Source organism: Sinocyclocheilus grahami, unplaced genomic scaffold (assembly GCF_001515645.1).
Source record: "Sinocyclocheilus grahami isolate Dianchi unplaced genomic scaffold, SAMN03320097.WGS_v1.1 scaffold15.1, whole genome shotgun sequence".
In the NCBI taxonomy this organism is placed as follows: domain Eukaryota; kingdom Metazoa; phylum Chordata; class Actinopteri; order Cypriniformes; family Cyprinidae; genus Sinocyclocheilus; species Sinocyclocheilus grahami.
In genome coordinates this window covers 4,102,470-4,130,323 of record NW_015505194.1, presented here as the reverse complement: position 1 = coordinate 4,130,323, position 27,854 = coordinate 4,102,470, and the positions used below count along the sequence as shown (strand labels likewise).

General features: G+C 37.8%; 3 protein-coding genes across 9 annotated transcripts; 2 read left to right on the top strand and 1 right to left on the bottom strand.

The window, feature by feature from the left end:
- Window positions 1-168: 168 nt before the first annotated feature.
- LOC107602372 (E3 ubiquitin-protein ligase KEG) lies at window positions 169-7,850 on the bottom strand. 3 transcript variants are annotated; one of them, XM_016294855.1, is made up of 15 exons: window positions 7,607-7,850; window positions 5,801-5,896; window positions 5,429-5,662; window positions 5,145-5,304; window positions 4,921-5,052; window positions 4,616-4,711; window positions 4,373-4,501; window positions 4,172-4,273; window positions 3,676-3,795; window positions 3,428-3,523; window positions 2,774-2,884; window positions 2,508-2,603; window positions 2,301-2,405; window positions 981-1,070; window positions 169-886 (listed from the first exon to the last, which is right to left on the bottom strand). In XM_016294855.1, the coding sequence occupies exons 1-15, from the start codon at window positions 7,709-7,711 to the stop codon at window positions 861-863; spliced, it is 1,698 nt and encodes a 565-aa protein (XP_016150341.1). In that variant the 5' UTR covers window positions 7,712-7,850; the 3' UTR covers window positions 169-860. The 3 variants fall into 3 exon arrangements, with proteins under 3 accessions (XP_016150341.1, XP_016150349.1, XP_016150355.1); XM_016294863.1 differs by having other exon boundaries at window positions 4,616-4,684; XM_016294869.1 differs by lacking the exon at window positions 2,774-2,884.
- Window positions 7,851-9,027: 1,177 nt separating this feature from the next.
- cdca4 (cell division cycle associated 4) lies at window positions 9,028-14,329 on the top strand. Of its 5 annotated transcripts, none has more exons than XM_016294888.1 (4): window positions 9,037-9,405; window positions 11,061-11,085; window positions 11,563-11,649; window positions 12,380-14,329. In XM_016294888.1, the coding sequence occupies exon 4, from the start codon at window positions 12,387-12,389 to the stop codon at window positions 13,251-13,253; it is 867 nt and encodes a 288-aa protein (XP_016150374.1). In that variant the 5' UTR covers window positions 9,037-9,405; window positions 11,061-11,085; window positions 11,563-11,649; window positions 12,380-12,386; the 3' UTR covers window positions 13,254-14,329. The 5 variants fall into 5 exon arrangements, with proteins under 5 accessions (XP_016150367.1, XP_016150395.1, XP_016150374.1 ...); XM_016294903.1 differs by lacking the exon at window positions 9,037-9,405 and adding an exon at window positions 9,754-9,789; XM_016294881.1 differs by lacking the exon at window positions 11,563-11,649 and having other exon boundaries at window positions 9,028-9,789.
- Window positions 14,330-15,749: 1,420 nt separating this feature from the next.
- Window positions 15,750-27,848, top strand: LOC107602360 (SERTA domain-containing protein 2). The gene is made up of 2 exons (XM_016294844.1): window positions 15,750-16,275; window positions 25,725-27,848. Exons 1-2 carry the CDS (start codon window positions 16,124-16,126, stop codon window positions 26,428-26,430), a joined length of 858 nt encoding a protein of 285 aa, XP_016150330.1. The 5' UTR covers window positions 15,750-16,123; the 3' UTR covers window positions 26,431-27,848.
- The last annotated feature ends 6 nt before the right edge of the window (window positions 27,849-27,854 follow it).

Below are 27,854 nucleotides of genomic sequence, written 5' to 3'. Positions count from 1 at the left end.
AGTATCACCTTTAGATGGAGACATCTAGTAAAGTCTTCCTGACAGAAACCGGAAGCGTTTTAGTCGTGCAGCCACAAAGCCTGTTGGGTAATGTAGTTTTGTCGAACATGAAAATCAGTAATGCATGCGAACTGAACTGTATGGTCAACACAACTAATTCCTCAATACAAATAATTAGCTTGTCATCATGATTCTTTAATTGAAACAAACTCAGCTAGGAAGAAATATACAAAACAAGAGCCACAGATACTTGTAGACCAATATGTATACACATGCCTATAAGCTTTAGCCACAATGGTTGAATATCAGTGCAGTTTATTTAATTCACTCAAAAGACAAAAAAGAAAAAAAGTTGTTCCATTTGTTTGGATTGTATTTTTGACAGGACATTTTCAATTTATTATTTTTAAAATTAGAATTAATTATTTTAGATTTATTATTAAAGTGAGATTGAACAGACATAATTCAGTGTATGTGCTCATTCCCAGAGCTAAAACAGATTTCAGTTGTTAAAAATCAGTCTATATCTGTAGAAAGACTCTTTCTAACTGCAGCACCCATGCTGTAGCTAATAAATTATGATGCAATCATACGAGTCAAATTGAAGACAAAAAATGCAAATTATTTTGAAACACCTGAATGAAAAGAACCATTAACATAAACTTCTGTCTAATATAATATCTCTCCCGTGCTGTGAAGGACACCAGTATGAAAACCGTAAGACTGAAATACAAAAAGGGTAAATTTTTCATGTTTACATGACTATAAACTTACAAATAAAGACATTGGCATGTTTCAGTGAAAACTCATTCAAAAAAGCAAATGGTGAGCAGAGACATCCACAGTCACATCTTCACGATCTAGGGGGATCTAGAAATGTCAGTGTCTGTAGACATACAGAAAGGCATAAGATTTTGGTTGCATGTTGGTAGGAAACAAAAACTAATTCAGGGGAAAAAACACATCTTCAAGTAACTGACCTGAGTCGTTTACCAACTCCATCTCGGAAAGAATACCTTTCCAGCCTTTGTGTTTTTGAAAATCCACGATCACATCCTCAGATTTGATATCTAGCCAGATAAGAGGACAGCCACTTAAAATATATCATTTCCAAGAGCAACTCCATGTATACTAAATGTAAATATACTGTGTACAATAAAATATATTCAAATAGAAAACCGTTATTTTAGCCTCCTTAGACCCTGTGACCTCATATGAGGACATTATATTTTGGTGTATTTCTCTGAGACTATACATGCCACACTTTTCCTGTACAGAGCACATTCAGGGCTTTTCAGAGATACTAAATGTTTGGATGTTTCACCATAACCACTCCCTCTCCTTGGTCTTCAAAAATGTCTGATATTAATTTAGTGACACTCTTATGAAAATATGATAATATTTTGTAATTATCATTTAAATGTGTCTAATTTTTAAACTCTGTCATAAATCAACATCTCATGAAAATGTTATGGAGTTTCAAATCAAAATATAACTTTCGGTTAGGAAACAGGATGTTGATTTCATACATGTCCTCATATGAGGACACTGGGACTAAAAGCATGTTTATTAGCATTTTGGGAGACAAATAAAGAATGAATGAACAGGAAAAGAAAATATATTTCAATATTCCTATGAAATATTATATATTATAATGAAAATCTTGTCAAATATTACTCCCATTATTACACTTCTTTTTTCATTACATATTGCCCCAAAAACACATTAAAATGCAAATTTGATTTAGTTGTATATACATTGTATATAATGAGAAAACCCGTTTATGGCCATTTTACACACATTTTGCAGAAAGAAAAATGGTATATCAAATCATTCTGTTATAACATAGCTGAGAATCATCTTTATACAAAGTTTGGTAAAAAAAAATCCTGAAAACTAAAAATGTATTGGTGATTTTAAAAATCTATTGTTTTTGCCTATGCATGTTCATTAATGTCTTTTTATTTTATTTTTTTAAAAGGAGTCCCGATGTCCTCTACCAAGGACATAGCATAACTTATGATTGAAATATAATGTTTTACTTTTTTTAATGCTATAAACAATGTAAAGACATGAAAAAAACTATTTTTTTCCTAAAAATCTTTTCTCGGGTCTTAAGAGGTTAAATTGTAAAAATATTTCACAATATTACTGAACTTACTATATTTTTTATTAAATAAATGCATCTTGGTGAACATGAAAGACATCTTTAAAAAAACCTTTGGCTGCCAGTGTATATGATAAATATATTAAAGTAGTTTATTCAAGTTTGTTCTTTGAGAAAAATACACAGATCTTGCCTTTTACCACACCAACACTCTTGTGTGTGACTTGTCCACCCCAGTTGTGTTTTGGAGTAGTTATGGAAGATTTCACTCTGACTCTGTCTCCAACCTTGATGTCAACTGAAACATTTTTTGTTAACAAATATAAAAAAGAAAATAATACAAAGCACATTTTCACTTACAAGTACAAACAGATTAAAAAAAATTGTATGGGAAGATTACCTAAATCACCAATGGTCACAAGCTCCATTTCGGAAACTAAACCAGTCCATTTCTTATGCTCAGGAAAATCTACAATCAAAGACTCATCCTGAATATCTGCAGAAATAAAAAACATTAAAAAAAATAAACAAACATCCTATTTTCTCACTCTGTGGCACACAGTGAGCCTACAAAAAACTTTAATCATCATTTCATTTATTCTGGTAAAAAGCACAATGCATGAGGAATGCATGCCGAAATCATTGCCGGTCAGTCAGTGCTCTCACTTTTAACAACACCAATGCTTTTGTGAGTGACTGCTCCCCATTTGTGTGTTGGTGTAACAACAGATGGCTTCACACGAACTTGGTCTCCAATCTTAATAACGGACTCCAGACCTGAACATCCAGAAATGCAAGGAGCGTCACGATCGTCTGAGAGGAGATTTCTGCTGAATAGCTGCTACTTAAATGTCATGGAAATACTGTAATACTCTGTGTAATTACCAAGCTCATCATCACTGGTTACTAGCTCCATTTAAAAGAGAATTCCCTTTCAATTTGCATGTTCAGGAAAGTCAACAATCAGACTGTCATCACATTTAATGTCTAAATTTTAAGGCTTGTACTTGAGTGCGGATTGCTTGATAACATGATTTATCTGAGGGAAAAAAACACAGATCTTGCTCTTTTACCACACCCACATTCTTATGTGTGACATAAGCACCCCAGCTATGTTTTGGGGTGGTAATGGGAGGTTTCTCTCTGACTTGATGTCCAACCTTGATGTAAACTGGAGCATTTATTATTGACAAATTTGAAACAAGTAAAATATTACAGTAAGCACTTTCATTTCTAAGTGCACAACACAACATTTAAGCTGCAGCTTAAAAATTCTCTGCAATTATTTAAATGATCATGTTTTTAAATACAAACAATTACCTGGACCAGTGCTGGCCACAATCTCCATTTCTGAAACAATACCAGTCCAGTTTTTTTGCTCCGGGAAATCTACAGTCAAAGACTCACCCTGAATTTCTGCAAACATAAAAAACAAACCATTCATGTAAAATATGCTGCTTTTTCGCACTCTAACAGGCATTCAGTGAGCCTATAATAATTTCTTTCAACATTCATCATTTTCAGACATTTGTATGACTAATGTAAGTTATGAAACTCAGTGCTCTTACTTTTAACAACACCAATGCTTTTGAGAGTGATTGATCCCCATTTGTGTGTTGGAGTAACAACAGACGGCTTCACACGAACTTTGTCTCCGATCTTAATATTGGAGTCCAGACTTGAAGGTCCTGAAATCACATGGAGGTCTGAGTGTTTGATGGAAGACTCTCATAGATTATTCTCTCATGGATCAAATTTTGTTGTTTTAAACACTTTGTGCCTCGTTCTACAGATGGACAACTGTTTTGCTAAAATAGACTCTTTAGATATGTACTGCTTGGAGTCATATTCACTCTTAAAAATAAAGGCATTGATGGTTTCATGAAGAAGCATTAACATTCATGGAATCTTTCCATTGCACAGAAGGTTCTTTATATTATTAAAATATTCTTCAATATAAGATAATATGGTTCTTCTATGGCATCTTTGGCATAGAACATTTATGCTGAACCTTTATTTTTAAGAATGTTTCTGCTGAAGCTGCTACTTAAAACATTTATTTACCAATCTCATCATCATTAGTTGCTTGCTCCATTTCAGTTAGAATTCCTTTCCAGTTTGCATGTCCAGGAAAGTCAACAACCACACTGTCATCACTTTTAATGTCTAAACAGAGAACAAGTTCATATTGTAACACCTGTTCTTTAGTGAGAATTGCTTGATAAATTATTTACAGTATATGAGGGAAAAAAATACAGATCTTGCCTTTTACCACTCCCACACTCTTATGAGTGATGTTTCTACCCCAGTTATGTTTTGGGGTAGTAACCGAAGATTTCACTCTGACTTTGTCTCCGACCTTGATGTTGAATGGATCGTTTTTGGTTGACAAATCTGAAACAAGTAAAATATTACAAATTGCTCAGATGCAATGTGCAATATTCTATAAGTCAGATGTTCTACATATTTCTATAGTTTTTTTTTTTTTTGATGAATATGGTAGATTACCTGAACCAGCACTGGTCACATGCTCCATTTCTGAAACTACACCAGTCCAGTTTCTTTGTTCGGGGAAATCTACAGTCAACAAATCATCCTGAATTTCTGCAGAAGTATTTATATATTTTTTAAAAATCAGTAATGGTAACTATCACATTTTCTCACTCTGTGGTACTATAGATGTTAAGTGAAACTAAAGTTTTATATATACAGTATGTGTGTGTGTAAAAATATATAATTTTACTTATTGTGCTAAATAACAGGAATTGTCATGTCTAATATAAATACAAATCAATATCAGTCAGTGCTCTCACTTTTAACAACACCAATGCTAAAGTGAGTAACCGATCCCCATTTGTGTGTTGGAGTAACAACAGACGGCTTCACATGGACTCGGTCTCCAACTACAATGTCAAATGGAGGCCTCTTTGCTGACAAATCTGAAACTAAAAGTAAGAGATTACATTAAACCATTTCATCACTCACAAATACAATTAGATACAAGAAGTCATTAAATGGAAATCATTCGTTACTTTACCTTTATTAACTGTTTTGCTTATTTCCTGCATGCAAGTAGTCTCCAGTCTCCCAACAAGCTCACATATAAGTTTTCTTATGTCCTCAAAAGAGCAGTATGGCTGAAATGAGAAACTCTGCAACTCATCAGATCCAGATGCAGAGGACGCGGACTCACAATTCTGTGGGGGAAAAATATTCAAGGACTAGGTCATATAAATTTCAGAAGAACTGTAAATATTTGAACAGTCCTTTTTCTTATAATTCTGGCTTCTAATATAATCATATTGCTTATAGTGCTTGTACCTGAAGAAATTGGATGTTGTTGTCTGTCTGTAGAAGATCGTCAAGAACTCCTTCCCTCTTCTTCAGCTCAGTAATTTCCTCCTGCAGCTTCTTTTGTAGCTTTGTGCCTTGATCCAGATCAGCTTTTTCTTCAGCTTTTATTTCTTCAATCACCTCATTGCTTTTTTTTTCAATAAATTTGACTAATTCACTGAAGACTTTCTTACTGTTTTCCACTGCCTTCTTTGCAGAATCCTGAGGAGAACCAAAGCACAACAAAAATGTTTTTTTACAATTACAAGATCCAACATGGCAGTGATTAACCTTGTGTCTGATAAATGCAGAGTTGTTCTGTAAAAGTGTGAAAGTTATTTGTTTTACATCAGAACTTACTGAATGGGAGGCGATGTCTATGTTCATCTTCTGCAGCACTTTTTCTTTTGCCTGGATTGTCTGCTTGACTTTTGTCTGAGTGTCTGTGAGTTTTATCTAAGGGCAAATCAGTTGCAGTCTGTTTAATCTTACTGAAAACATTTGTCAATAGCATTTTGTAATTACGTAATGATACAAGTAGGACTGTCAAAGTTATGCGTTATGCGCTGCGATTGATAATGTGAAGCATGTGGTTAATTCAAAATCTTTAACGTGTTAAAATAATAAAATGCAAATAAATTTACAAAGTACGTAAAATTACATCATTTCACACTCTGTGTAAAATACAGACTGAACCGAATGTCAAAATATCCCAAAATATATGCAAACTTCTTGGCTGGAAAAAACAAACCAGCATCTCACTAGTAAAGTTTTGCAGAATGAGGATTGTAATCAAGAACAATTGCGGTGACCGGTACCGGGTGTTGTAGCCTACAGTTACCACGGACACAAGTCCGTTATATTGACATGCAAAGAATATGTGTAATGTGCGCTCTGGATGCACATAGTATTTATGTACAGACACATTTCAGTACATTGTTATTGTTTCCACACACATTCAGGATAATGTTTTGATTTGTCATGTGTATGTTGCTGTGTTTAGTCATTCTGAATGGATCAGTGTAGGCCTACTGTAGTAAGTATACGAAGGTCAAGGTCAAGGCGGTTGGTTTAGAGATTTTTTGGCATCTCCATGTGGTCCTGTTCGGTATCGCAACTTAACTTTTTAAAAATGTGAACAAACTCTTTGCTGTTGCACTGTAAACATAGCCTACTATACACTGTGAATTTCTGTAATATTTTTTTTTTCATATGTGCTTTGGTATGCATACATTTATGAATTAGGCCTCCTTATATAATTTAGTTAATAAGTGTCCTTTTTTTTGTTGAAAAATACCTAAATTTACTTTGGAAAAAGTTTTCAGAAAATATATTTTTGTGTGAATCAATCTGATGGGTTGCTGGATATAGCAAATTATGACAAAATGAATGTGTTAAACAAATTGCCTATGCTTATTTTCTTGATAAGACTGTGATTAATCGCACAAAAAGGGTGTGATTAATCATCTTTTTTTTTTTTTTTTTTTTTTTTTTAGGGCAGGAACATTATAGTGGGGTTGTACATGTGTTTCACAGTAAGAGGCTCGACACTCCAAACAAGACTTGACAGCTTTGATCATTTCTCCAGCACAGAAATCACACGCAATCTCTCCAGGTCCAGCAAGACATTGAGCAGACTCTGACACTTGCAGCTCTGTGCTCCTCAGTTTCTCCATTATTTCAGCAAGCACTGTACTTCTGTTGAGTGGAGGCTTTGAATTGAAGGCCTGTCTGCATTGTGGACATCTATAGACCCCGTTCAGATCATTTGTATTCCAGCACTCACCTATACAGCTCATGCAGTAACTATGTCCACACGGAATTGTCACAGGATCCCTCAACAAGTCCAAACATATTGAGCAGCTGTACTGGTCGTGATCTCCAAGTATAGCCTCTGCCATTATGCTACCAACACGCGCTAAGACACTACAGAAGATTTGTTTCGCTGTTGTCGTTCCACAAAAGGGTGTTTATCAAAGACCCGCTCTGGTTAGAAAAGAATGCGTTGTGTAATTTAAAAAGAGAGTGAAAGTGAAAGTAAAGAATTGGTGTAACACTATGATTAATAATAATAATAATAATAATAGGCTAATAATAATTCTGAAAGACACAAACAACACAGAAATACAGGTGAAATACAGAACTGAAGATTATTTTTGTATTTACCTGATAACAATTCGTTGTGTCCGTCATAGTGAGGTGGCAGGAAACGTCTGAGGAACTTTGACCTTTGATCCATTTTATGACTTGAAATGTTTGTTCAAAGTACATGTTCGTCGTAATTAAATCGCGTAATAAATATTAAGTAATAGTTATGAGTGCAGACATAAAAAGGAAGAAGATGAAAAAACACCCAGTGCTGTATAAAATATAAAATAAAATTCTAGGCGACTGAGTAATCGCGAAGAGCTGAGTGTGTGTCCTTTTTCAGTAGTGTCTTTTAGTATAGCCACTAGATGGAGACACTGAATAGAGTATAATAAATCTTGATTCAGTTTCATGTGACAAATGAACCATTCTTACTCTTTAAGAGTATATAACAGATTCATTGACAAGTTGACAACCTCCTTCAGTCTTAGCATCGATCTGGAGAATTCTCTAACACCATGATTTAATGTTTTCTAGGTAGGCTACGTGAGAAAATTAAGTGATTTGAGTAGACTGTAGCTACTATTGTGTGTTGTCGGCAAAATGGAGCCAAGTGGGACGTCACCACAGTTTAAAATCAGAAGAGAAACGCAAATTCCCAAAACTGGTGAAAAGAAAGAAATCTCCTATTGATAGGACTTGAACCGACTCAAGGGAGAAATACCAGACCTCACAGTATTATAGCAATGAAAGTCACAACTCACTTCCTCAGAATATGGAAAACTGTTAATAGTGTTATTGTTTTTACTACTGCCAGACAGCCGAAGTTGAAGGCAGACAGTATACAATGTTCCTGCCTAATTAATTAAATTCTAGTTATACTACATAATACTTGGCATTTCTATTCTTTTAAGTCACAACTGGGATGTTTTTCCCAATTCCTGGTAACTGAACTAGAAAAACTGAGTACTGAAACGTGTGGTCAAAATTAACTGAATATTATTATATTATTAATAAATCTGATTTTATTTTATTAACTAAATTGTTCAAAATGACAAAGGAAAGTGACATTAAAAATTCCTCAGAAAATTTCCAGCTATTTTCCATCACATTAGGAATCAAATAGGGCTACAATTTAGTTTTTCCTTAAATATATATATATATATGTTTTTTTTTATTTTTTTTATTTTCAGTTTTAGTTTGTATCTCCTCCAACATCACCTCCAGCTTCTCAAATGTCTGTACACCCCAACATACAGGAAACATTTGAAGGTTTAATTAACAGATTAAATTAAATTAACATGCTGTGCTTATATTTGTTACATACATTACATAAAAAGAAAATGGTTATAAAAGTACAAATGCCTCAGAAAATCAAATATTGCTATTTAATAACAAAGTTAATATCGGACATTGCCTTCAATATAACTAACTTTGAATAACATGTAAATCTTTCAAATGTAAATGATTTTCTGAACGTTATCTAGTAAACTCTTATTTGGCCTGTGGGGATGGCTGAGAAATTAGACCAATAAATAACTCAGTGTGTACTTTGTGAAATCATACATTCTTGCATGTCCATTTGATTTTTAAGATGCCTCAAAAACAAGATGTGCATTGTTGAAGTTGGGGCCCAGGGTAGAATCACAGACGCTTTTGTTCGGGGCTCCCCGCTCCTGCGATGGCCTGCTGTCGATCAAGATGCAAGAGTCCGCCCCCATCGGCCTTTCACTGCTGCAGCTGGCTGCCTCTCGCTGCTTACCGTATGCTCTCACTGCAATCTGTGCTGGAGAGGCCGAACGAGCTGGAGCTTCAGTAATAAACCCGGCCTACTAACGCTTATGACGCTCGCCATTAAAGAACACGACCAACACGAGGTAAGTATAAGCGTGCGATTTTTAATGCAATCTATATTATGTAGTCGCACCGCTTAATATGATCTCGATCCGCGATGGTTAAACGCGCGGTCTATTTCGAAAAGCGGCATGTTTGCGGAAGTGACCGTGTGGTCCATGTTTAGCCGCCCCTGTTATTTGCCTTTACATGTCATGTGTGTATCCAAAATATGTTTCACTCTCACGTGCATTTTGTCGACACGGTAAGCGTTCGGAAAAGTTGAAGACGCTGTTTGGGTTTCCCGTAAACAAGGCGAAGTTGACTAGCCAGCGGACCCGTTTGAAAAATCAAAATGGCTTCCATCTTTGTCGTCTCGGCAGAGAGGTTTATACCTTTGTTTCCCCGTCTCGCATGTCAGGGAGTCTGTGAGTAACCTTTTTTTATATTCATCTAGAGGATTATTGTCCACCGAACCTTCGTATTAAGAGTCTGGGTGTTTATTTCACTGGTTTTTATTTATTTTGTTGCTTACCCAGTAGCGCACTTTTTGACCAGTGACCACGTCAGTGCGGTGGGGGAGGGGAAGTGAGTCTGTCTGGGTGGAGCCTGAATGATACATTTTGTTTTAGTTTAGGCTCCAGCTACTTGAAGAATTTTTTACTGATTTTTTTTTTTGTGTGTATTATTATCAATTTCTTTTGATTAGTTTTGTCACATCTTGCAATGTAGAATTCCAGTTTCCTCAAATTCTTAACTGTTATGCTTGAGGGCACATGGAGATCTCCTGAAAATCTTTCTGGATATAGAGTGCTGCAGGAATAACATTTTTGTAGGCCAATCTAGAAGTTAGCGTCATATTGGTTCCCTTGACAAAAAGCCAATAGGATTTCCCCCCTGACGTTTAGATCATTGAAAAAAAATAATCTCTGTGAACAAGCTTATGATTCTCACTTATGATTCTTGCATGTTTCGTTCATCATACTAATCATAAGTTAACACAACTTTTATAAATTTGATGCCTAAATGCAACAATATAAAACGATATAAACCAACTACACCACAGTTGCATGACTTCACTGTCACCACCACCGAGTTTCCACCAAATCTTTTAATCTTTAAAGGCAACAGTTTGGAAAGTTTGAGTTGACTTGCGAGTAGATATTTGCCTGAATGGGGTTTAATGTTCATGGCAGACGGATTTAGAGCAGTGGTTGTCAAACTCGGTCTTGGAGGGCCGGTGTTCTGCAAAGTTCAGCTCCAACTTGCCTCGACACACTTGCCTGGAAGTTTCTAGTGTACCTAGTAAGACCTTGATTAGCTGCTTCAGGTGTGTTTGATTAGGGTTGGAGGGCTAAACTCTGCAGGACCAAGTTTGGTGACCCCTGCTTTAGAGCTTTTTCAAGATACACAAAAGCTCAAAAAATCATGAGTGGGATTTTATGTTGCAGAAAAAAACGTGAAATATCTTGAGCTTGTGTAAACCACAGACTTTATTTCAGGTATTTAATGAAAAATGCACTGATTCCGGGACGATAGAACCCGAAGTTCAAAAATCCTAACTCGTTTCCGTGTTTAAGGACTCATTCCTGTGGCACTCTATTATTAACTGAATGCAGTGCTGGTGTACGAAATGTTGGTTGTAGTTTTAGTTGCTACAGATGTGTGTCAGCTTGCACTCTGGTCTCTTTTTCAACAGTGCTGGGATGTCACCCATGCTTCAGGTAGGCACACAACCATGCCCTTAATATAACTGGTTAACAGTGTGGTTATGGGTTTAAAGTTCTTGTTTGTGATCTTGGTTAACTGTCGAGCAAATCATCTCCATTATGTTAAGTCCTCCCTCTTAACATGAAATGACTTTGCAATACATGTGGTGTTTTTTTGTGTGCTTGCACTCAATGGATTTGTTGGTTTGCTTGTTTTGCATAGAGTTTGATGTGTAAAATGTAACTCATTACCATTGTTTAGCTATCGTCTTATGTCTTTCCCACCTTTCACCTTCCCACCAGTATTTGTAGCTGATCAGAGGTCCCTGTGCCCCCTCCCTACTCCTCCCAACATACATACACACACAGTCACATACACGCTCACAAACACTCAGTCAGTCAAGAGTTAGTGTGATGACAGATAATGTGCTTTGTCATGCTGGTTGGTGTCATGTGTTTTTCCTATACTGGATGCATGTTTGTTACTTTTAGGCTCCCGTAACCCTGGTTGGCTGGCCACGGAGACAGGGAGTCCTCGTCTCAGTACTGTGGCTCTCCACATTAGACTTTCTGTTTGGGGTATCTACTTTCACCTCCACTTTTATTCATATTCAAAGGCTTGAAGCAAAATTCCAACATTTTATTAGTTAAATGAGTCATTTGATATAGTGTGATTTAATGTAGATTACTTTGATAATCTTCAAATTCCCATCATGTGCAAAGATCTAAATTAAAAAATGCATTTATGCATACTTTAGGTGGTTGTGGATTGACAGTGAATGTAAGATGTGATCTTTAGCCTCAAAAATATTCTGACGTTCTAAAGTGTAGGAGTTTATTGTTCCTGCTAAAATAATTTTCAGTTACACTAAAGCATTTTTCATAGTCCATATTAGACTCTTGCCAAGGTCCCTTATAGTATTTAAAATGTTACAGTAATCATCATAGTTAATTATCCATTTTATTTTTAAATATATTCATACGCACATACATAAATATTCATGTCACAGACATTTTGATACAATTATTTAAAATAATAATTTAACTCTGGATTATTTGTTTGTATGTTTTCTTTTTTTGTTAAGATGAATGCACTCAATTGTATTTTCTTAGAATGACTTTCCTTGAATTTATTCTTTGTCATTGACATTTCTATTGGTTTTATATTCTAGTTGAGATATTGCAATAATTATTTATCATTTTTAATAAATGTAAGGGAAATTTTTACAGATCTAAGACACAGGATCAGAATTGACTTTGAACAGAACTGGATGAATGCGAACTGACCGCTGCTTTTTCTTTTCTGTAGGCTAAACATGTTCTCCAAGGGCACCAAGCGTAAGTTTTCTGATGGTGGTGAAGAGATATCTGACGAAAGCCTGCTAGGTGCCAGGGTGGCATCTTCATACAGCTTGCAACGGCAGTCACTGCTGGACATGTCCCTCATTAAGCTGCAGTTATGCCACATGCTGGTGGAGCCCAACCTCTGCCGCTCGGTTCTCATTGCCAACACGGTTAGGCAGATTCAGGAGGAGATGACCCATGATGGCAGCTGGCATATGGTCACTGAAGCGTTCTGCAGTGCAGGCCAAAGTCCCTCTGAGCGCTTGGTGGCCACTGAGGTCCTTTGCAGGTCACGAGAGCAGGATGCAGAACCTAAGCTCTTCTCTGTCATCAGCTACGAAGGTTGCTGTGAAGAGGAGGTGGTAGCTGATGAGACTCTGTGCTCCGTTTCAGTTAGCGATACGGTCTCTAATGTGTGCCTGGCAGGGCGTATGGGCCAGTGCTGGGAGAAGAGTGAGCTCAGTGGTATAGAGAGGGATGAAGAGGCACTTGAAGACTCTAGACTTGGTTCAGGAGAAGAGGAGGAGATAGACACTGAGGACGGGGCTTCCACAGAGAGTCCAAAGACCATTGGGCAAGTTTTTGGTACATTTGAAATAAAAAACGGTTCCCCGGGTCCAGACTCTGCTCTTGAGGAGCTGTTCTCAGATGTGGACACCTCCTACTATGATCTGGACACCATGCTGACCGGCATGCAGAGCGCACCCAAGATGGGCCCTTATGACCTCCTTGACAGCTTGGCACCTTCACACAGTTCCCCTTCAATAGTGTCCACTCCAAACTGTCGTTCTGATCTCAATGAACTGGATCACATCATGGAAATCATTGTGGGTTCTTAGGTTCGACATTATTCCGAGACTTACACGCTTGTCTTAATTTAACTAGCTTTTCTGTTCCTTATGGAAAGCAAGTAATGTCTGGAGTCCTTTCAGGGAAAAGAGTTGATGTCTTTTGAAGGATGGCCTTGATTTTATGAGCTGACCATAGTCATCTTATTTGCATACCCTTTGTATGTTTTAATTATTTTTTTCTGTATTTGTCTGTCCAGACATGCTGTTTTTTATTTAATTTATTTGTTATAATCATGACACTATGGAGAGCAGAACAAAATGTATACAAAAGTTGTAAAGTTTGGGATATTTTCATAAGGAGAAAAAAAAGATTGTCTAGATGTGTATATAAATATATATTTTTACAATAGATTCTTCTTGTAATATGTTACTGTACATTATGTACATGTTCTACAAATTGAATTTAACCGAAGAGTTTAGATTCTTATGTGCAACAACACAAGTTTTCTGTTAATCGAAATCCATAAACTGAAGGAGCTTAATTCAGTACTACAATATACAAAAGGCACCAAGTATACATACAGTGACGCATGTTTTACATTTATGTGCTCATTTGCACAAAGTATTTTTTTTTCCTCTCAAGGTTTGATTGCAGTTGTCGGCCAATCAGCTCAGCCGTAGATTTTCAAAAGTTCTTATATTTTGTCTTGTCAACAAATGAAGTGTAATGGGGCCAACTCATTTTATATTGTGACTTAATTTATTTAATTTATTTACTGCAAATGGTGAGTGTTGGCTGTGGTCACACTCAGGGTGGCTTTTAACTCTAGAGGACTTAATAGGCCTGATTCACAAATGCCTTTTGCTCATTGTAAATCGGTCACAGAATTAGTGTTTTGTAAGTTGTTTTGCATCAGTTATTGGTTAAAGTATTGGGTTTAAATAAGTTAACTGTTTTATTATTGGTGAATGGCTCAAATATATCTGTCTATTAGTCCTCTAGACCCCTCATAATGAGAAGGCATTTGTCTAGTTCTATGCATTGAGTGTCATAACACACTTTATACGCATGAAGTGTTTAAAATGCATTTAGTACAGTATTCTTTTTTTGAAGAAGCAGTCAACAAGAGACGGTTTTATTTTGCTCAACATTTTACCCCAGTTGTTACATGTATATTATTTGGTTTCATCTAAATTTTTGCATAAACTATGTTTGTGCAAATTATAGGTTATTACACTTTGATAATTGTTTTCTTCTACATTGTCTCACACTTCAATTCTAAGAGGATATTGTTTATTGTATGATCTTAAACTAGTATAGAGTATAAACCTTTTATATGAGCATTGTAGCTTTTTAACGTTTTTTTAATAAAAGGTACAACTTATGAAAACAAGTGTGTGTGTACATGTTTTTCTATACTGATGGGGACTTAAACCTGAATACACACCAATTCATGGGGACTTGTCACTGTACATGGGTACGGAAGCTTATAAATCATAGTTTTTTTTTGAGATTGTAAAAATGCATAAAGTTTTCTGTGAGGGGTAGGTGTAGGGCAATAGAAAATACAGTTTGTACAGTAATAAAATCATTACACCTATGGGGAGTCCCCACAAGGATAGTCAACTAGACTGTGTGTGTGTGTGTGTGTGTGTGTTTCTCCTGCAGTCAACTATTAAGGAGTTCAGCTGTCCGCACAGTGCCTATAAATGAGCATTGAGAATATTTGTTTGAATGAAGTGTGACATTTGAAGGGGCAAGATAACCCAGTAACTGAGTTGGGTATAAAGTAAAGACAGGTTTTTGATGTCGACTTATTTTTCTAAACTGGTTTGAAGATATCATGTTGGATTGTTTCCATGTAATGAACTGATACAGCCAGAAAACATATTAATTATTAATAATCCCAGGGAAACATAAAACGTATATATTAATAGGCACAAAACTTAAAATGTTACCAGAGAGCAAACGTACAGTAGGACCTCCATTCCTAAAATCAACGCCAAGGTTTTATTCTCAACGGCGCGAATTCTCACGCATTGACGTCAGCAGATGTGACTCAAATGAACGTCAATGTTTAAATCCCTCCGCTTGCGCGCGGATATCATAGATTACATGTCAGAAAATGTTGTATTATCCAACCTACATAGTTGTGAGGAGGTTTTATTACCTACTGTATCAGACTCGACTAAAAATCAGCTTTGCAAAGCATCATTTAGAGAAATTCTACAGTAAATATAACTCTTTAACATCGGTAGTACTCAGATGCATGTTTTCTTAAAATAGACGTGAAATAGACAAAAAGCAAATGGAAAGCCACAAACGTGCCATTTACAACTGAGTTTGTGCCGTAGTCCGATAGCCGGTGCTCCAAACCGTCACGTTTTCGGTCTGTGGGCATGTTAGGGGGACGAATGTGACAGACTAGAGAACACGCGTTCCACCAATCAGGGGCCGTTACTAGGCGGGTCTGAGATCGCGTTCGACCAATCACAGCCATCCAACCTGACGACCGTCAATCAGCTGAGTTCTTTCCCCGTTGATTCTACAGTGTAGAGAGAGTTCTCTTAAAGACGCGATCGGTCGCGTAGTTTTGCGCAAAATAATGTTCAGACTTTGGACCAGAAGCTCAAAGCGAAGTTCAGCGACAGGTTTAAACAACCGTACATCCTATTTTTATCTGTCAAGAGAATGTAGCGGCCATTCGAGGATCTCGGGTAAATTAATTTCGTAGTTCCATGTAGACAGAGCCCGCACTTTACCAAGTACGAACTAGCTAACGTAACTGGCTAATTCATTGCGCATCACGTGTGATCTTAGCCGCGGAGTCTAGCGGTGCGCGCTCACGTCTTGCGAGAGTAGTTGGTTGTAATAAACGCTAAACAACGAAGCAGTTGGTTGAGCCAAACATAATGGTATGGGTCAAAGGGACATCACAGCGTTCGAGGCGTCCATGAAAAGAAAAAGCGGAATTCCCACTGCCTCTATGTGTCGACTGGATGTGGAGTCCGCCGTTGTGAAGAAGGAAGTTGAGCCCGGCGGAGGAGATGGTGCCCTTTCCTCGTCAAGGTAACGACGTTCAGTCAGAAACTGTTTTCTGGATGTCATTTGAGCATGGCAGAGGACCTTTTAGTTATCATTCTGTTTTTGGAAATTGTTTTATGTTTTAACACTGTTCAGCACTCTCGCGCTTTACGTAACACCTCGAGTTTATGTTGACGATACTCGAGCTTGTGTTATTCCGTCCACACTAGTTTATTTACAACTGGAGCAGTCCTAGCAAAAATAATTTATACTAGTTTTTATATCTAGCTTATTGTGTATGAGCCTATAAATACAGAGCGTTTGGTACCTCGCGTTTTCTTCTGTACGTCGTACGTGATCCCGGTTGCGTAACGGGGTCGATTCGGACCCGAATAACGTTTACTCGTAATATGTGACTGGACGGGTTTTCAGCAAACTTGTCATTAAAGAATGAAATGGTATGTCGTTACGACATTTCAGACGTCTTTTCGCAAACATGTCTAACTAAAGCAATAGCGAAAGCCAAGAATGCATGAATGCAGTTTTCAGTTTTACTAAAGTTTCATTATTCGAATGAATGATGTGTCATTTTACATGAATCTTGACGAGTATGTATCATAGTATGTGTCTTCATACGCGAAGAACTCGAAGAGCGATTTAAACTTACGTGCAGTTTCAGTTTCAGCTACCTTTCGGAAAGCAAATGCCATAGTTTTTGTTGAAAGCAGATAGTATGTGGAGTTTAAATGATACAATCTTCATTTGGCTGTAATATTATATAGTAAGAGTTGAAATGTAGTATGGTTATTTCTAGGTATTTTTAGATAATTGGCTTGAGTCATAATAAGTACCACCTTAAGGTTTTTAAAGAAATGCACAGGTTTGTAATATGTATTTGTCTTCTACAGATGCTAACTCGGCAGTAAACAGCATGCCAACAGTGCATAATCTAGATTCTGCTCTCTCATGGCTGTCAAACAGTCAGTTAACTTCTTGCAAAAAAGTTGTCAGTTGTTTTTCGCTTTTTTTTGCTTTGCAAAAGCAAATGACTTATTAGAAGGTCTTGATGTTTTCACAGTAAGCATTAAATCGAATGTAAAGCAGGGTTGTCAGCAACGTCTTGACCTTTGCACCTCAGTCATTACTTGCTAATTATTTCTTAGTAGGCAAGTATTCAGATTAAATTAATAAAATCCGTCTGAATCTCATACTAGACGGGAAGTTTCACCATTGACTCAAAGACTTACACCCATGCCCGGTTCTTAAGCACAATAGATTGTAAATTGTGCAATTTCTGGTGTTATTTTATGATTGTTGGGGCAGTCTTCAGCTTTTATTAAACATCTCAAAATACAGTCCACTTCAGATTGCTTTTAATCACTGCATAAAAAGATTAACGCAATCTTTACCTATAGTTCTGATTGGGTGGGCAAGACAGACAGACATTTGGGTGGGCTCAGCCCCCCCCTGCCCATGCCTGGAGCCGGCCCCGCTTACACCATTGATAAGACTAACTGGCTTCATATGAGCGTGTGTTCACGTCTGTCAGCGTGACTAACACCCTGAGTCACTTCGTCAGTCTGTTGGAGCCGCCCAGTTACAAAGCTGTCCAAACTAAGACATCCGGCCTGTCTACCCAGTGGTTCATTATTCAAGAATTAGTCGGCTTGTCAATGGCATTTGCCACCTAATCCCTCCCTTCTACTCGCAGTCAATCCCTGGTGCTCTTTCTTACACTCCTCAACTCAGTCTCTCTTTTTCCTCCCACTTTCTCTTGCAGACTAACTTTTCTTGATGCTCCTGCTTGCTCTGGCTTACGTACACCCTCTCTCTCTCTTTTTTTTTTAAAGACTCTTTCCTGCTGTCCTCTTTATTGTTACTACCTCCTTTGGGGCACTGGGAGAGCCAAGGGAGGGAAAATCGGAAGAGAAAAAGATGGAAAAATGACTCAACCACATCTGTTCGGTTTGATCTTGTGCAGGAAGTATCATAACTTAAGGCGGCCTATGAGTTAAAGTAACTCTTATCTTGTCCTCAGAGTGTGACTAAAGATCATTTCAGTGCTGTCTGTCACTGTGTTCTTCTGTTCATTTATTGATTTTTTTATGTACTAATCACACAGTGATGGAAATGAAGTCCTTATCTCTCTACCTTTAGTTAAACTGGTGTATCTTTTTGTGTGGAACTAGGCTGCTATTAATTTATGTGGTGCTGTGCTGCTGTAAGTGAAAGCAGCAGTTCAAAGTCACTTCTCAGTTGTTCAGCCTCTTATGTGTGTTGCACAGTCAGTGTAAATGATAACTTGACGGTCTGTATAACACTGAATGTCAACACTTTTTTTTAAAATTTGCCTTCATTATAGAAGTGTACCAAATAGGGATGTTAATTTTAACCAGTTAACCGTTAACCGGCCGTAAGGATTTTTGACCGATTAATACAATCAGTTAAACGGTTTAAAAAGTCATTTATTATAATTTTTTTCAGTAATTTATAAAAATATTTAAAAAGGTTTGCTGCATGGTTAAAGTACGCTACGTGTATATAAAAAAAAATGCAGAGTCGAGTATAAGTCGCATTTTATTATTTCATTCAGAAATAGGCCTAATGCCGATGCAAAATGTTTACAAACATTATAATAAACACTGTAAACTAGGGATGCACCGATATGAAAATTTTGGCCGATACCGATAACCGATTATTCTTTATTTTTGAAAACAATGTTAGGTCTCTCATTTGACACAAAATCAAATGTTTCCATATTCACGATGTATTTGAATGCCAAAATATTATATATTATGTAGCCTACTTCCCTGGCGTTCCAATATCCACGTAAAACAAAATGTTTTGTATAACACCACGGCGGTACAGTGATAACACTTAACAGCACAGACATATTTGAACTGAGCTGTGTGTTTTTTTTCCATATGTTTGACTGACTATATTTTATTATGATAATGAACAGGCTGCATAGTCAAGGTAGCAATGCTTAACTGTGCGCGCATGCGGCACCGGCACAATCACTTACATTTTTTCCTTCTAACAGTAGAAGACACTACTCCTTTTAGTCATAAAGATAATCAGAATTGTAAAAGGTTTGCTTTTATTTGTGTACATTCACAATTAAAAACAAATCTTTGTGCTTTTGTAAAATAAGCCTAAAGAAAAATAGGATGCCGCTTTCTGCCTTCTGGTTTCCTTTTCGTGCAACAAAAATTAATTGAAACTCTGCATACTAGGTGTTACAGAAGAGGTCTGACACAACAGGTTAGTTTTATACAAAACAGTTTATTTGGTCACAGTGAGTACTGGTGTTTAGTCCGGAGGAAGTGAGGGTGAGAGAAAGGTCCGTGAGAGAGTGCAGAGTATATGGAGAGTGGAGTAATCCGAGTCTTTTGCTTGATTGAGGCTGGAAGGTATCCGGGGGAAGCACACACCTCAGCGATCCGGGAACTAGGAGATACAGGAGACACTAGGAGGAACACAGGAGGTAAGTAATGCAAGAAGTATTCAAAGGTAATCAGTAGCAAAGTCATTGAGTCATCTACGTGTATACGAGACCGGACAGTGAGGGTGTCTGAGGTGTGTGCTTTTATGCAGGCTGGTAATGAGGTGCTTGATTGGTGACAGGTGCAGGTGCTCAGAACTCCGGTGAGAGGGATCGTTGTGATTGGGTGGGTGGCAGAGCCTGGCTGATCTGTTACACTAGGCTACTTGTTGCACAGTTTTTCTTTCGTTTTCTTAATTTATTATTTAAGTAAAATTATATTTCTCGTATAGGCCTATTTATTATTATTATTTTATTATTATATTAATATATGATTATATTATTATTATATATTATTAAAATATAGCCTAGCTTTATGATGTTTTTCTCCGCTCGCAGAAGCGCTGCAGGTGCGTGATGTGATATGATGGCCATGTGAATCCTCATATTCTGTTGTTAGCTGCTTTTTGCGCATGTAAAATGAATCCCCGGGAAACAAATGTTAGTATTTTTAACAGTTCACAGACACTTATCCTTTCTAATTTAATTAAATTCTAATTTAAAATAATCTTGTCGGTTAATGGTTAATAATCGGTTAATGAGCGTCGGTTGTCGGTTAGGAAAAATAACCGAAATGAACATCCCTAGTACCAAACTCTGTAATTGAGACTACACTTTACACATTAGTAATAAAAAGTATGATAAAAGTAGTAATGATAATAACATTTACTTTTATTATCAAATGTATTAAATACATTTAGTTGTTGTTGTTGTTGTTGCAAAATCATGCATCTTGAAGAATGTCTGCTGATTATCAGAAAAGGCCTAATATTACCCAATTTGATGATGCTGAGTTCAACAATATCGACAAAACTCCATCATGTACAGTTTTTTCACAAAATAAGAGTTTTCAAATTAGTATCAGCTTTAAAGCACTTGTTAAAATAACAAAAGCTGTCAAATGACAGGTTTAATGACAAAAGTAAGAATTCAAAACATATCATTTAACTGCAAAGGAGTGGAAAAATGTTCAAATACTCAATTTAATGTCAAAGAACCTTCCGCAAAATCTGTAATTTTCTGTCACTGTTTGAATGTAGTAGAACTCCTACAGATGTAGGAAGAAACATCTGGGGCATAATTCTTCTAACGTTGAAATCTAATGTTGTATTAAGGCATAATACAATATATTTTAATGTTGTATCTTCTTCACCTTACAGTTGGTTGTTGAAAGCAATAATGCTATGAAATGCATGTCATATTTTGTGAGAAAGTGTGACATGCTAAAGCAAAACGGGCAGTATTTTTGAAGTCAGCACCCCAAAATGAGTAAGAAACAAGTATTGGATTTCATTCAGCAAATTAAACATTATTGTTTAAGTCTAACAATCAGGTAGTTATTATTGTGTCAAGCAGCAGTTATTTAACAATGATTAAAATCAGTACTACACATCGGTTATTGGACACGTTAAGATAATGTGTTTTGCATATAAAAATTTGGTATCATTGTATTGCCATGGTGGGCCTTTCCATGACCAGCCTCACTTCTGAATCACTACTAGGTAAAAAACAAACCGAAATACCATCATGTATATGTGCAGACCTGAAGTGATGCAACACAGCATACTCTTCTGCAGTGCTGCCTCTTCTATGGATCCCATTCGTGTTCTCCCACTTTGATGGTCGTCTCCGTAGTTGTGCTTATTGTCTTTGAGCTGCAGACTCTGTGTGCCACTCATGCGCCAGCCTCTCATCCACAGCTGTTGCCATGGCAAGCAAACCACAGAGGCCAGTCTAACCAGAGGGGCCCAATTTAAATCATGCCTTGCTGCTTTAAAGCTTTATAAAGCACATGTGATTGCAAACATCAGTCAGTGACCTTTTTCTCAAGCTTTAACACTTGTTTGATGTCATAAGCATTAGAGCCCGACCGATATATTGTTTTGCCGATATTATCGGCCGCAATGAGCCTGTCGCCGATATATCAGTATCGGCGAATATTCCGCCGATATGACTTTTTTTTTTTTACAGAACATGTAACGCAGATAAAATGCTTGAAATGGTGTAATTACTTAGTTTGTCCATTGTTTGCTACTGGTGACCTGGATGAAACGCTTTAAAGCTTAAGTCTATGGAAAACCATTGAAACTTTGAATGGCTTCAGCTTGAGGAACCCTCTCAAACGCGAATCGAGTGTACGTCTAGAGGCCTGCTTTCGAATGAGACCACCCCCGCGTCGATAGCCCCCGGGGTTTGTGAGTTACAGATGGTTAAATTCGCGGTCCGGCACACACGATCAAGCGATCCTGGGGGCTACCGATGCGCGGAGGGAGGCGTTCGAGAGGGCTCCTCGAGCTGAAGGGATCCCCCAAATTTGGTGGAGCCTTTGCGAGATAGTGACACCAGTCAACACTTTCACTTCAGTAAGGAGGTCTCTTGTTCAGGCAGCAGCGTTCAAGCGTTGTCTTATTCGACCACAAGTGCCCTGCGAAGTGTACTTCACATGAAATTCCGCCATGATTCCAGTTCCAAGGGAACGTACACGTTACATTCAAAGGGCATTAAAGTGCGCGAGATATGAATTTATATTGTTTTAATTTACAGAGGTATATTATGTCACACTTCTCTAGTAAGTTTCGTCTGTGTGTGAAGACAGTAGCGCAAATCCGTGAATGAATATTCCGAAGTGAAATAAACTTCAAAGGAATAAAGTTGAATGGAATTGAATTGAATTAAAGGTGAATAAACTTCAACTTTACTGTTCAGTGCACTGATGTCAGACTCATTTTGGATAATAAAGTTTATTGTTAAATTGTTAAATGCCCTGCCTCCATTACGTATCTTTGTCACGTCATTATAAGTATTTGATCACCACATTTGAATGATCATTGCAAAAAATGTGTTTAGGTATATATATTCTGTTTGTATATACTGTATTCTGTATATAGTACCAGTCAAATGTTTGGACCCTCGAATGGGAAAGTGTCCAAACTTTTGACTGGTACTGTACTATAATATACACACAGAATATAGGCCTTTTTTGCTCCCTAATATTGGCCCCGAAAAACCCATATCGGTCGGGCTCTAATAAGCATGATAAGCTATATGTAATATGAATTCTTCCATGTAATATTCTTCATGATTATATTGTTTTTATGTGGTCGTGGTGGTTTGCTCGCTCACATTCCATTTATAGCTTTCTGTTGCTGACAGAGACAGGCTGCAGACCCTCTTCCAAGCGTACATGTGCTCCTGCTGGAGTTCAGCTGTGAAATGTGCAGGAACACAAAATGTCCCTTTTGAAGCCTTGTAACTGCTTTGTAGGAACGACACCTATAGAGCTGAGCAGGAATGAGCCCAGAGTGCTCTGCTAGCATGCATGGTTATATAACTGCTAGCCCCGGCATGACACACTTGAGCGCAGCAGCCCATGCATGTGCGCACACACATGTTCAGGCTGTTTCCGGGCATTGAAAGTGTTTAATGAAACTTGTTTTGACACAAATGGTGTTAGTTGTTCTTTACTTAAAGATATCCTTCCCTTCGTGCTTTAGTCGAGGTTCATGACTGGTTGCGGTATCTGTTGCCTTAGATTGAGTCTTGACACTGCACTACACTTGAGACTACACAATCTAATGCATTTGCCTCACTTCTGAACACAAGAGGCTGTTCTTGGCTCCTGCAGCTTCCTGTGCATCCTGCAGTAGAGAAGAGCAGTCAGTGACCAGACCTGCGGGGGATGTCTGCCTTCGTTCAGAGTAATGGATGTACGGAGGGGGGTGCCTACACCACAGAGAGTGCAGAGGTGGATAGACAGTCTCTCACATTTACAGCCCTTTCCTCTCAAACTCCAGCTCTCTAGATACGGGGAGGCTATATGACAGAGCAGTTATGGTCGGGATTCAAATCGTGTGCCCACAAGCCACATTTCGCTTATGTTTGCACATAAACGTATGACCCAAACAAAATTTGTGGCTTGGAATAGTAAAACCTTTTTTCAGTGCTCAAAGATGGCTAATTCCTGCTACAGTTTGGATTTGACAGGTGAAAGTCATGGCAGTCACAATACACTCTTATAAAATAACGGTTGTATATTGGCATCGATAGTTCCATAAAGAACCTTTCCATTGCACAAAAGGTTTTTTATAGTGGAAAAGGTTCTCTAGATTATTAAAATGTTCTTCACACTAAGAAAAAATTGTTATTTTAAGAGCTGTACACTGAAAGGTTCTTCAATGGCATTGCTGCGAAAACCCCCTTTTGGAACCTTTTATTTTTAAAAGTGTATCTCGAAGGAGGTTTTTACTTGTCAGTATCGCTCATGCGATAGAAGGCTTTGCAGAGCTGCTGCAGTAAGCATTGCGCTCCTGTGCTGCGAATCCTCCTCCACTGTGAGAAGGGAGCACTAATGAAGCATGAGCTTATTCTCAAGTGTACTGCAGTCGCAGACAGGAGGAGTTTGAGCTAATGCATCCACCTCTCAGGAAGTCCCGCTCTGGGAGGAGGAGAAAGAGCTGTGTCAGGTTAAAGCTTCACGGTATCAGTCATGTATCAGATAACAGTCAAATTTTAAGGCAAAAGTGTTTGTCAAGAACACAGTTCAGCATTAGTCTGTATGCACTGTGCACATACAATGGTCATGGTGCTGTTAAATTCACAATTGGTTTATGTCATGCAAAGTAATTAACTGGACGGTGAACTCTGCAGGACTAGTAGAACATGCATGCATTCTTGTGATCCATGCAGAAACTTGTGTCAAGTATTAACATGGTCATGAAATGTCAGATAATTCAACCTTTTTATGACAAAGCAAGTTTAATGTTGTAAATGTGACGGCTAATGTTGTAAAATGTGATTCTGTGTGACTTTTCAAGAACATATTCATTAAAAAAATTATATTAATGAATTATTAATTCATGATATATTGGGGAAAAAATACCTTTTTGCAATGAAAAATATTTGCAAATAATGATTAAAATAAATACACCATACTGAATTTTTATGTGTATGAAAACGAGGCTATGAGGGATAGACAAAAACTCAAAATTTCGATTTTTGTAAATTGCATGTGATCTAAGACCTTTATTTGGTGCATGCCACTGTGACGAATGCGAGGCTGATGATACACAGGGGCAACTTTTTGAGAAATGTTACCGTCAATGGGCAACCAGGTGCCCACGACCGATCTAAAGTATCCAGATAGACATTTGCTACCCATTCTCAATGGGAAAGTGCCCAAGCTCAAAATTGCTCAAAAAAAGTTGCCCGGCAAAATTACTCAAAAAGTTGTCTTGCATTCGTCACAGTGGCATGCATCAAATAAAGGTCCTAGATCACATGTAATTTACAAAAATCTGAATATGTTTTGAGTTTTGTCTACTGAAGGTTTTTGTAAAGATGTTTAGCCAGCTAAAAAAAATGACATGTTAAACAACTGTACAATCCATTGAACACATTCTTTTTTTTCACACCCTTTTTATCATTCCTGTTAAAAATTAAATATGATGCTACTCTGACTAAGGTCTATTCAGTGTCTAAGGAAAATGTGTTTATTATAAATATTGCTTTTTACTTTGCTTACACCACTTGTCACTAAATTGAAACCTTTCTTGAAAATACTATAAACCTGTTTAAAAACCTTATGAAATCAATATGAATTCATTTTTTAAGAACTTAGAACATTTGTTTTAAGCTAGTTTTTAAAATTGTGGACACTTTTATTTGTCATCGATCCACCTATGGCATTGATTGTGGATTGTTCGGTGATGAGCTCAGCAGTCTAGAGAGGCATGTGCAATGTCTCACTTGCAAAGAAACATTTGTTGCTGGTACATAACATCCCTCTAATGTGTTTTTGCTAAATATATGATTGAGTAAAGCTTAAAAAGCTTGATTTACAAGTAATTATCATGCACCCTTATGTAATAATTCATTTCAGTGCAAGGTAGGTCAGCGAAAGAAATGTTCCTGTTCTGTTTTTCTGAACTTTCCATTCTGTTCTCAACTTTAGGTACATGTTGGGCCGGGGGGTGAAACGTAAGCTGAGCTCATGTGAGGACCCTGCTCAGGACTTGCCATATCCTCAGCAGAGGCAGCTGGTGCTGGACTTGTGTCTAGACAAGCTACAAAGCTGCCAGCGGCGAGCTGAACCCAGCCTGCACCGTTCAGTCCTGCTGGCCAACACCCTCCGCCAGATTCAGCAGGAAATGAGACAGGAGGGGGAAACCTGTTTGCCACCAGCCCTGCTCGGCCCCTCGCTCCCTCACGCCTCCACCCCACGCCACTTCCCTGACCTGCCACCTGTGCCCTTAGACTGTCCTCCACCTCTAACCGGAGCACTGTCCCCTTCATTGCCCCTCATGACTGCTGAGGAGGAGGAGGTCCAGTTTGGTGGCACCGTAAATGAGACTCTTTTGCCATCCCTCACTGGTGAGGACGACACAAGGTCATCAGATTCACTCTTTGGCTCATTCGAGATTACTAATTCCACCAGCTACTTGACAGACTTGGCTTTGGATGACATCTTTGAGGACATTGACACGTCGATGTACGACTCCTCTGACATTTCTGTCCTGGCGTTTCCTGTGCAGAGAAGCAACGGGGTGGACGATGGCCTCAAGAACCTTTCCAGCTGCACCTCCAACAACAGCCTACAGCTCTGTCTCTCAGACATCAACGACCTGGACCACATCATGGAGATCCTTGTGCGCTCCTGAATCACGGCTCGCACCACAGTGTCCTCATTCAGCCATCCCAGTGTTTTCTTTGGGAAATTAATAATACAATGCATTTTCTTTTTTAAAAGCAAACAAACAAATATTTTATCTATTTTTATACAAAGGACTGATATATTTATATATGAAAAAAGGAAACTGCCTGACACACTCTCACTGTAGTATAAATGCACATTTTAAAGACTTTTTCCAGATGGTCGAGCTTAAGCTGCCATCCTTCATATTTAAGCAAACTAAGATATGAATATGCAGGGACTTCGGAAACAAGTACAACGTATTACCATTGATGCTTATTTATATTGGATAGTTGTATTTAAAAGAAGATGGAAGAAAAGTGGATCGTTATGGACGCTCCTCCTTAGCTTTTGATAAGCTAAAAGACATTTATTTTTTGTGATCTCCACTGTATTCTGAAGCATTACATTTAACTGTCAGTAATTATGATTATCAGATCATGTCATGCACATGCAGCACTCACACTACCTCTCAAGATACCAAGAGTTCTTTCTCTATACAAAGACTGTCATTGTTACAACTGTATTTTAATGGTTTCTCTCCAATAACTTTCAAAACTGCTGATTGTTTAATATATGGCTCTCTGTTCACAGGAAAGCCTCTCCTCAAATGTTAGGATTCAGTCCAAAGCTATATAGCTGTAGAAGAAAGGCTTTTGTCTCGATCTTTCTATTCAAAATGTTCTTTTTGAAACATTTCTTACTTTGGTTTCAGAACGAGCCGTTGCTTGCATAAAAAGTGATCTGTATTTTCTAATCACTTGGAATTTAATCCTATTTCTACTTTTCACGTACATGATTGTCAGTCACACCGCCACCGTCGAATCCCTCGTATGAACATAGTGCCTACAACGGAGAATAAAGACTGCCGACGATGAACTGCACACTGTGGACCCGCGCATAGACTTGCCTGAGTTTCCTGCTCTATGCCCATGATGCTCTCTAAGTGGGTTGTTTGTCACTTTTTTGAGCATTTAGCATCCTCTGTCCTCTAAAGAAGCCATTACCCGAATATGGGTCCACATCTCCTCTCTGCTCTCTCATTGTGATCTACACTGTAAAAAGCTAATTGTGGATGTCTATGGTTGCCTCTCATGCTGTGGTCTCAAAGACCATTTCTGAATGTACAAGTTTACTTGTGTGGAGCAGAGATTAATCCAATCTGATGTCTCACCTGCTTACTTTTCCCTTCATCACAAGCTTAGTTATTAGTTACTATTTAAACTTGTGAAATGGTAGACTAGAGCAAGGCCCTTAGTTTTTGACCTGTATTAACATCCACCGAACATCAAGTTGCTGCAATCGAATGCGAAAGAGCCACAAGCTGCTGTCTCCATTAAGACTGGGCAGAAACAGGGGGAAGGGAAGAACCAGAGAGCGAGATTAAGGGGG

Excerpts from the sequence above, each read along its gene's own strand:
- LOC107602360 (XM_016294844.1), top strand. The coding sequence starts at position 16,124 with ATGGGTCAAAGGGACATCACAGCGTTCGAGGCGTCCATGAAAAGAAAA. Across the intron at positions 16,276-25,724 it reads GGTGCCCTTTCCTCGTCAAG|GTACATGTTGGGCCGGGGGG; the intron begins GTAACGACGTTC and ends TCTCAACTTTAG.
- cdca4 (XM_016294881.1), top strand. The coding sequence starts at position 9,717 with ATGGCTTCCATCTTTGTCGTCTCGGCAGAGAGGTTTATACCTTTGTTT. Across the intron at positions 9,790-11,060 it reads TCTCGCATGTCAGGGAGTCT|TGCTGGGATGTCACCCATGC; the intron begins GTGAGTAACCTT and ends CTTTTTCAACAG. Across the intron at positions 11,086-12,379 it reads GGATGTCACCCATGCTTCAG|GCTAAACATGTTCTCCAAGG; the intron begins GTAGGCACACAA and ends TCTTTTCTGTAG.
- LOC107602372 (XM_016294855.1), bottom strand. The coding sequence starts at position 7,711 with ATGTACTTTGAACAAACATTTCAAGTCATAAAATGGATCAAAGGTCAA. Across the intron at positions 5,663-5,800 it reads TAGACATCGCCTCCCATTCA|GATTCTGCAAAGAAGGCAGT; the intron begins GTAAGTTCTGAT and ends GGTTCTCCTCAG. Across the intron at positions 5,053-5,144 it reads AAGCAAAACAGTTAATAAAG|TTTCAGATTTGTCAGCAAAG; the intron begins GTAAAGTAACGA and ends TCTTACTTTTAG.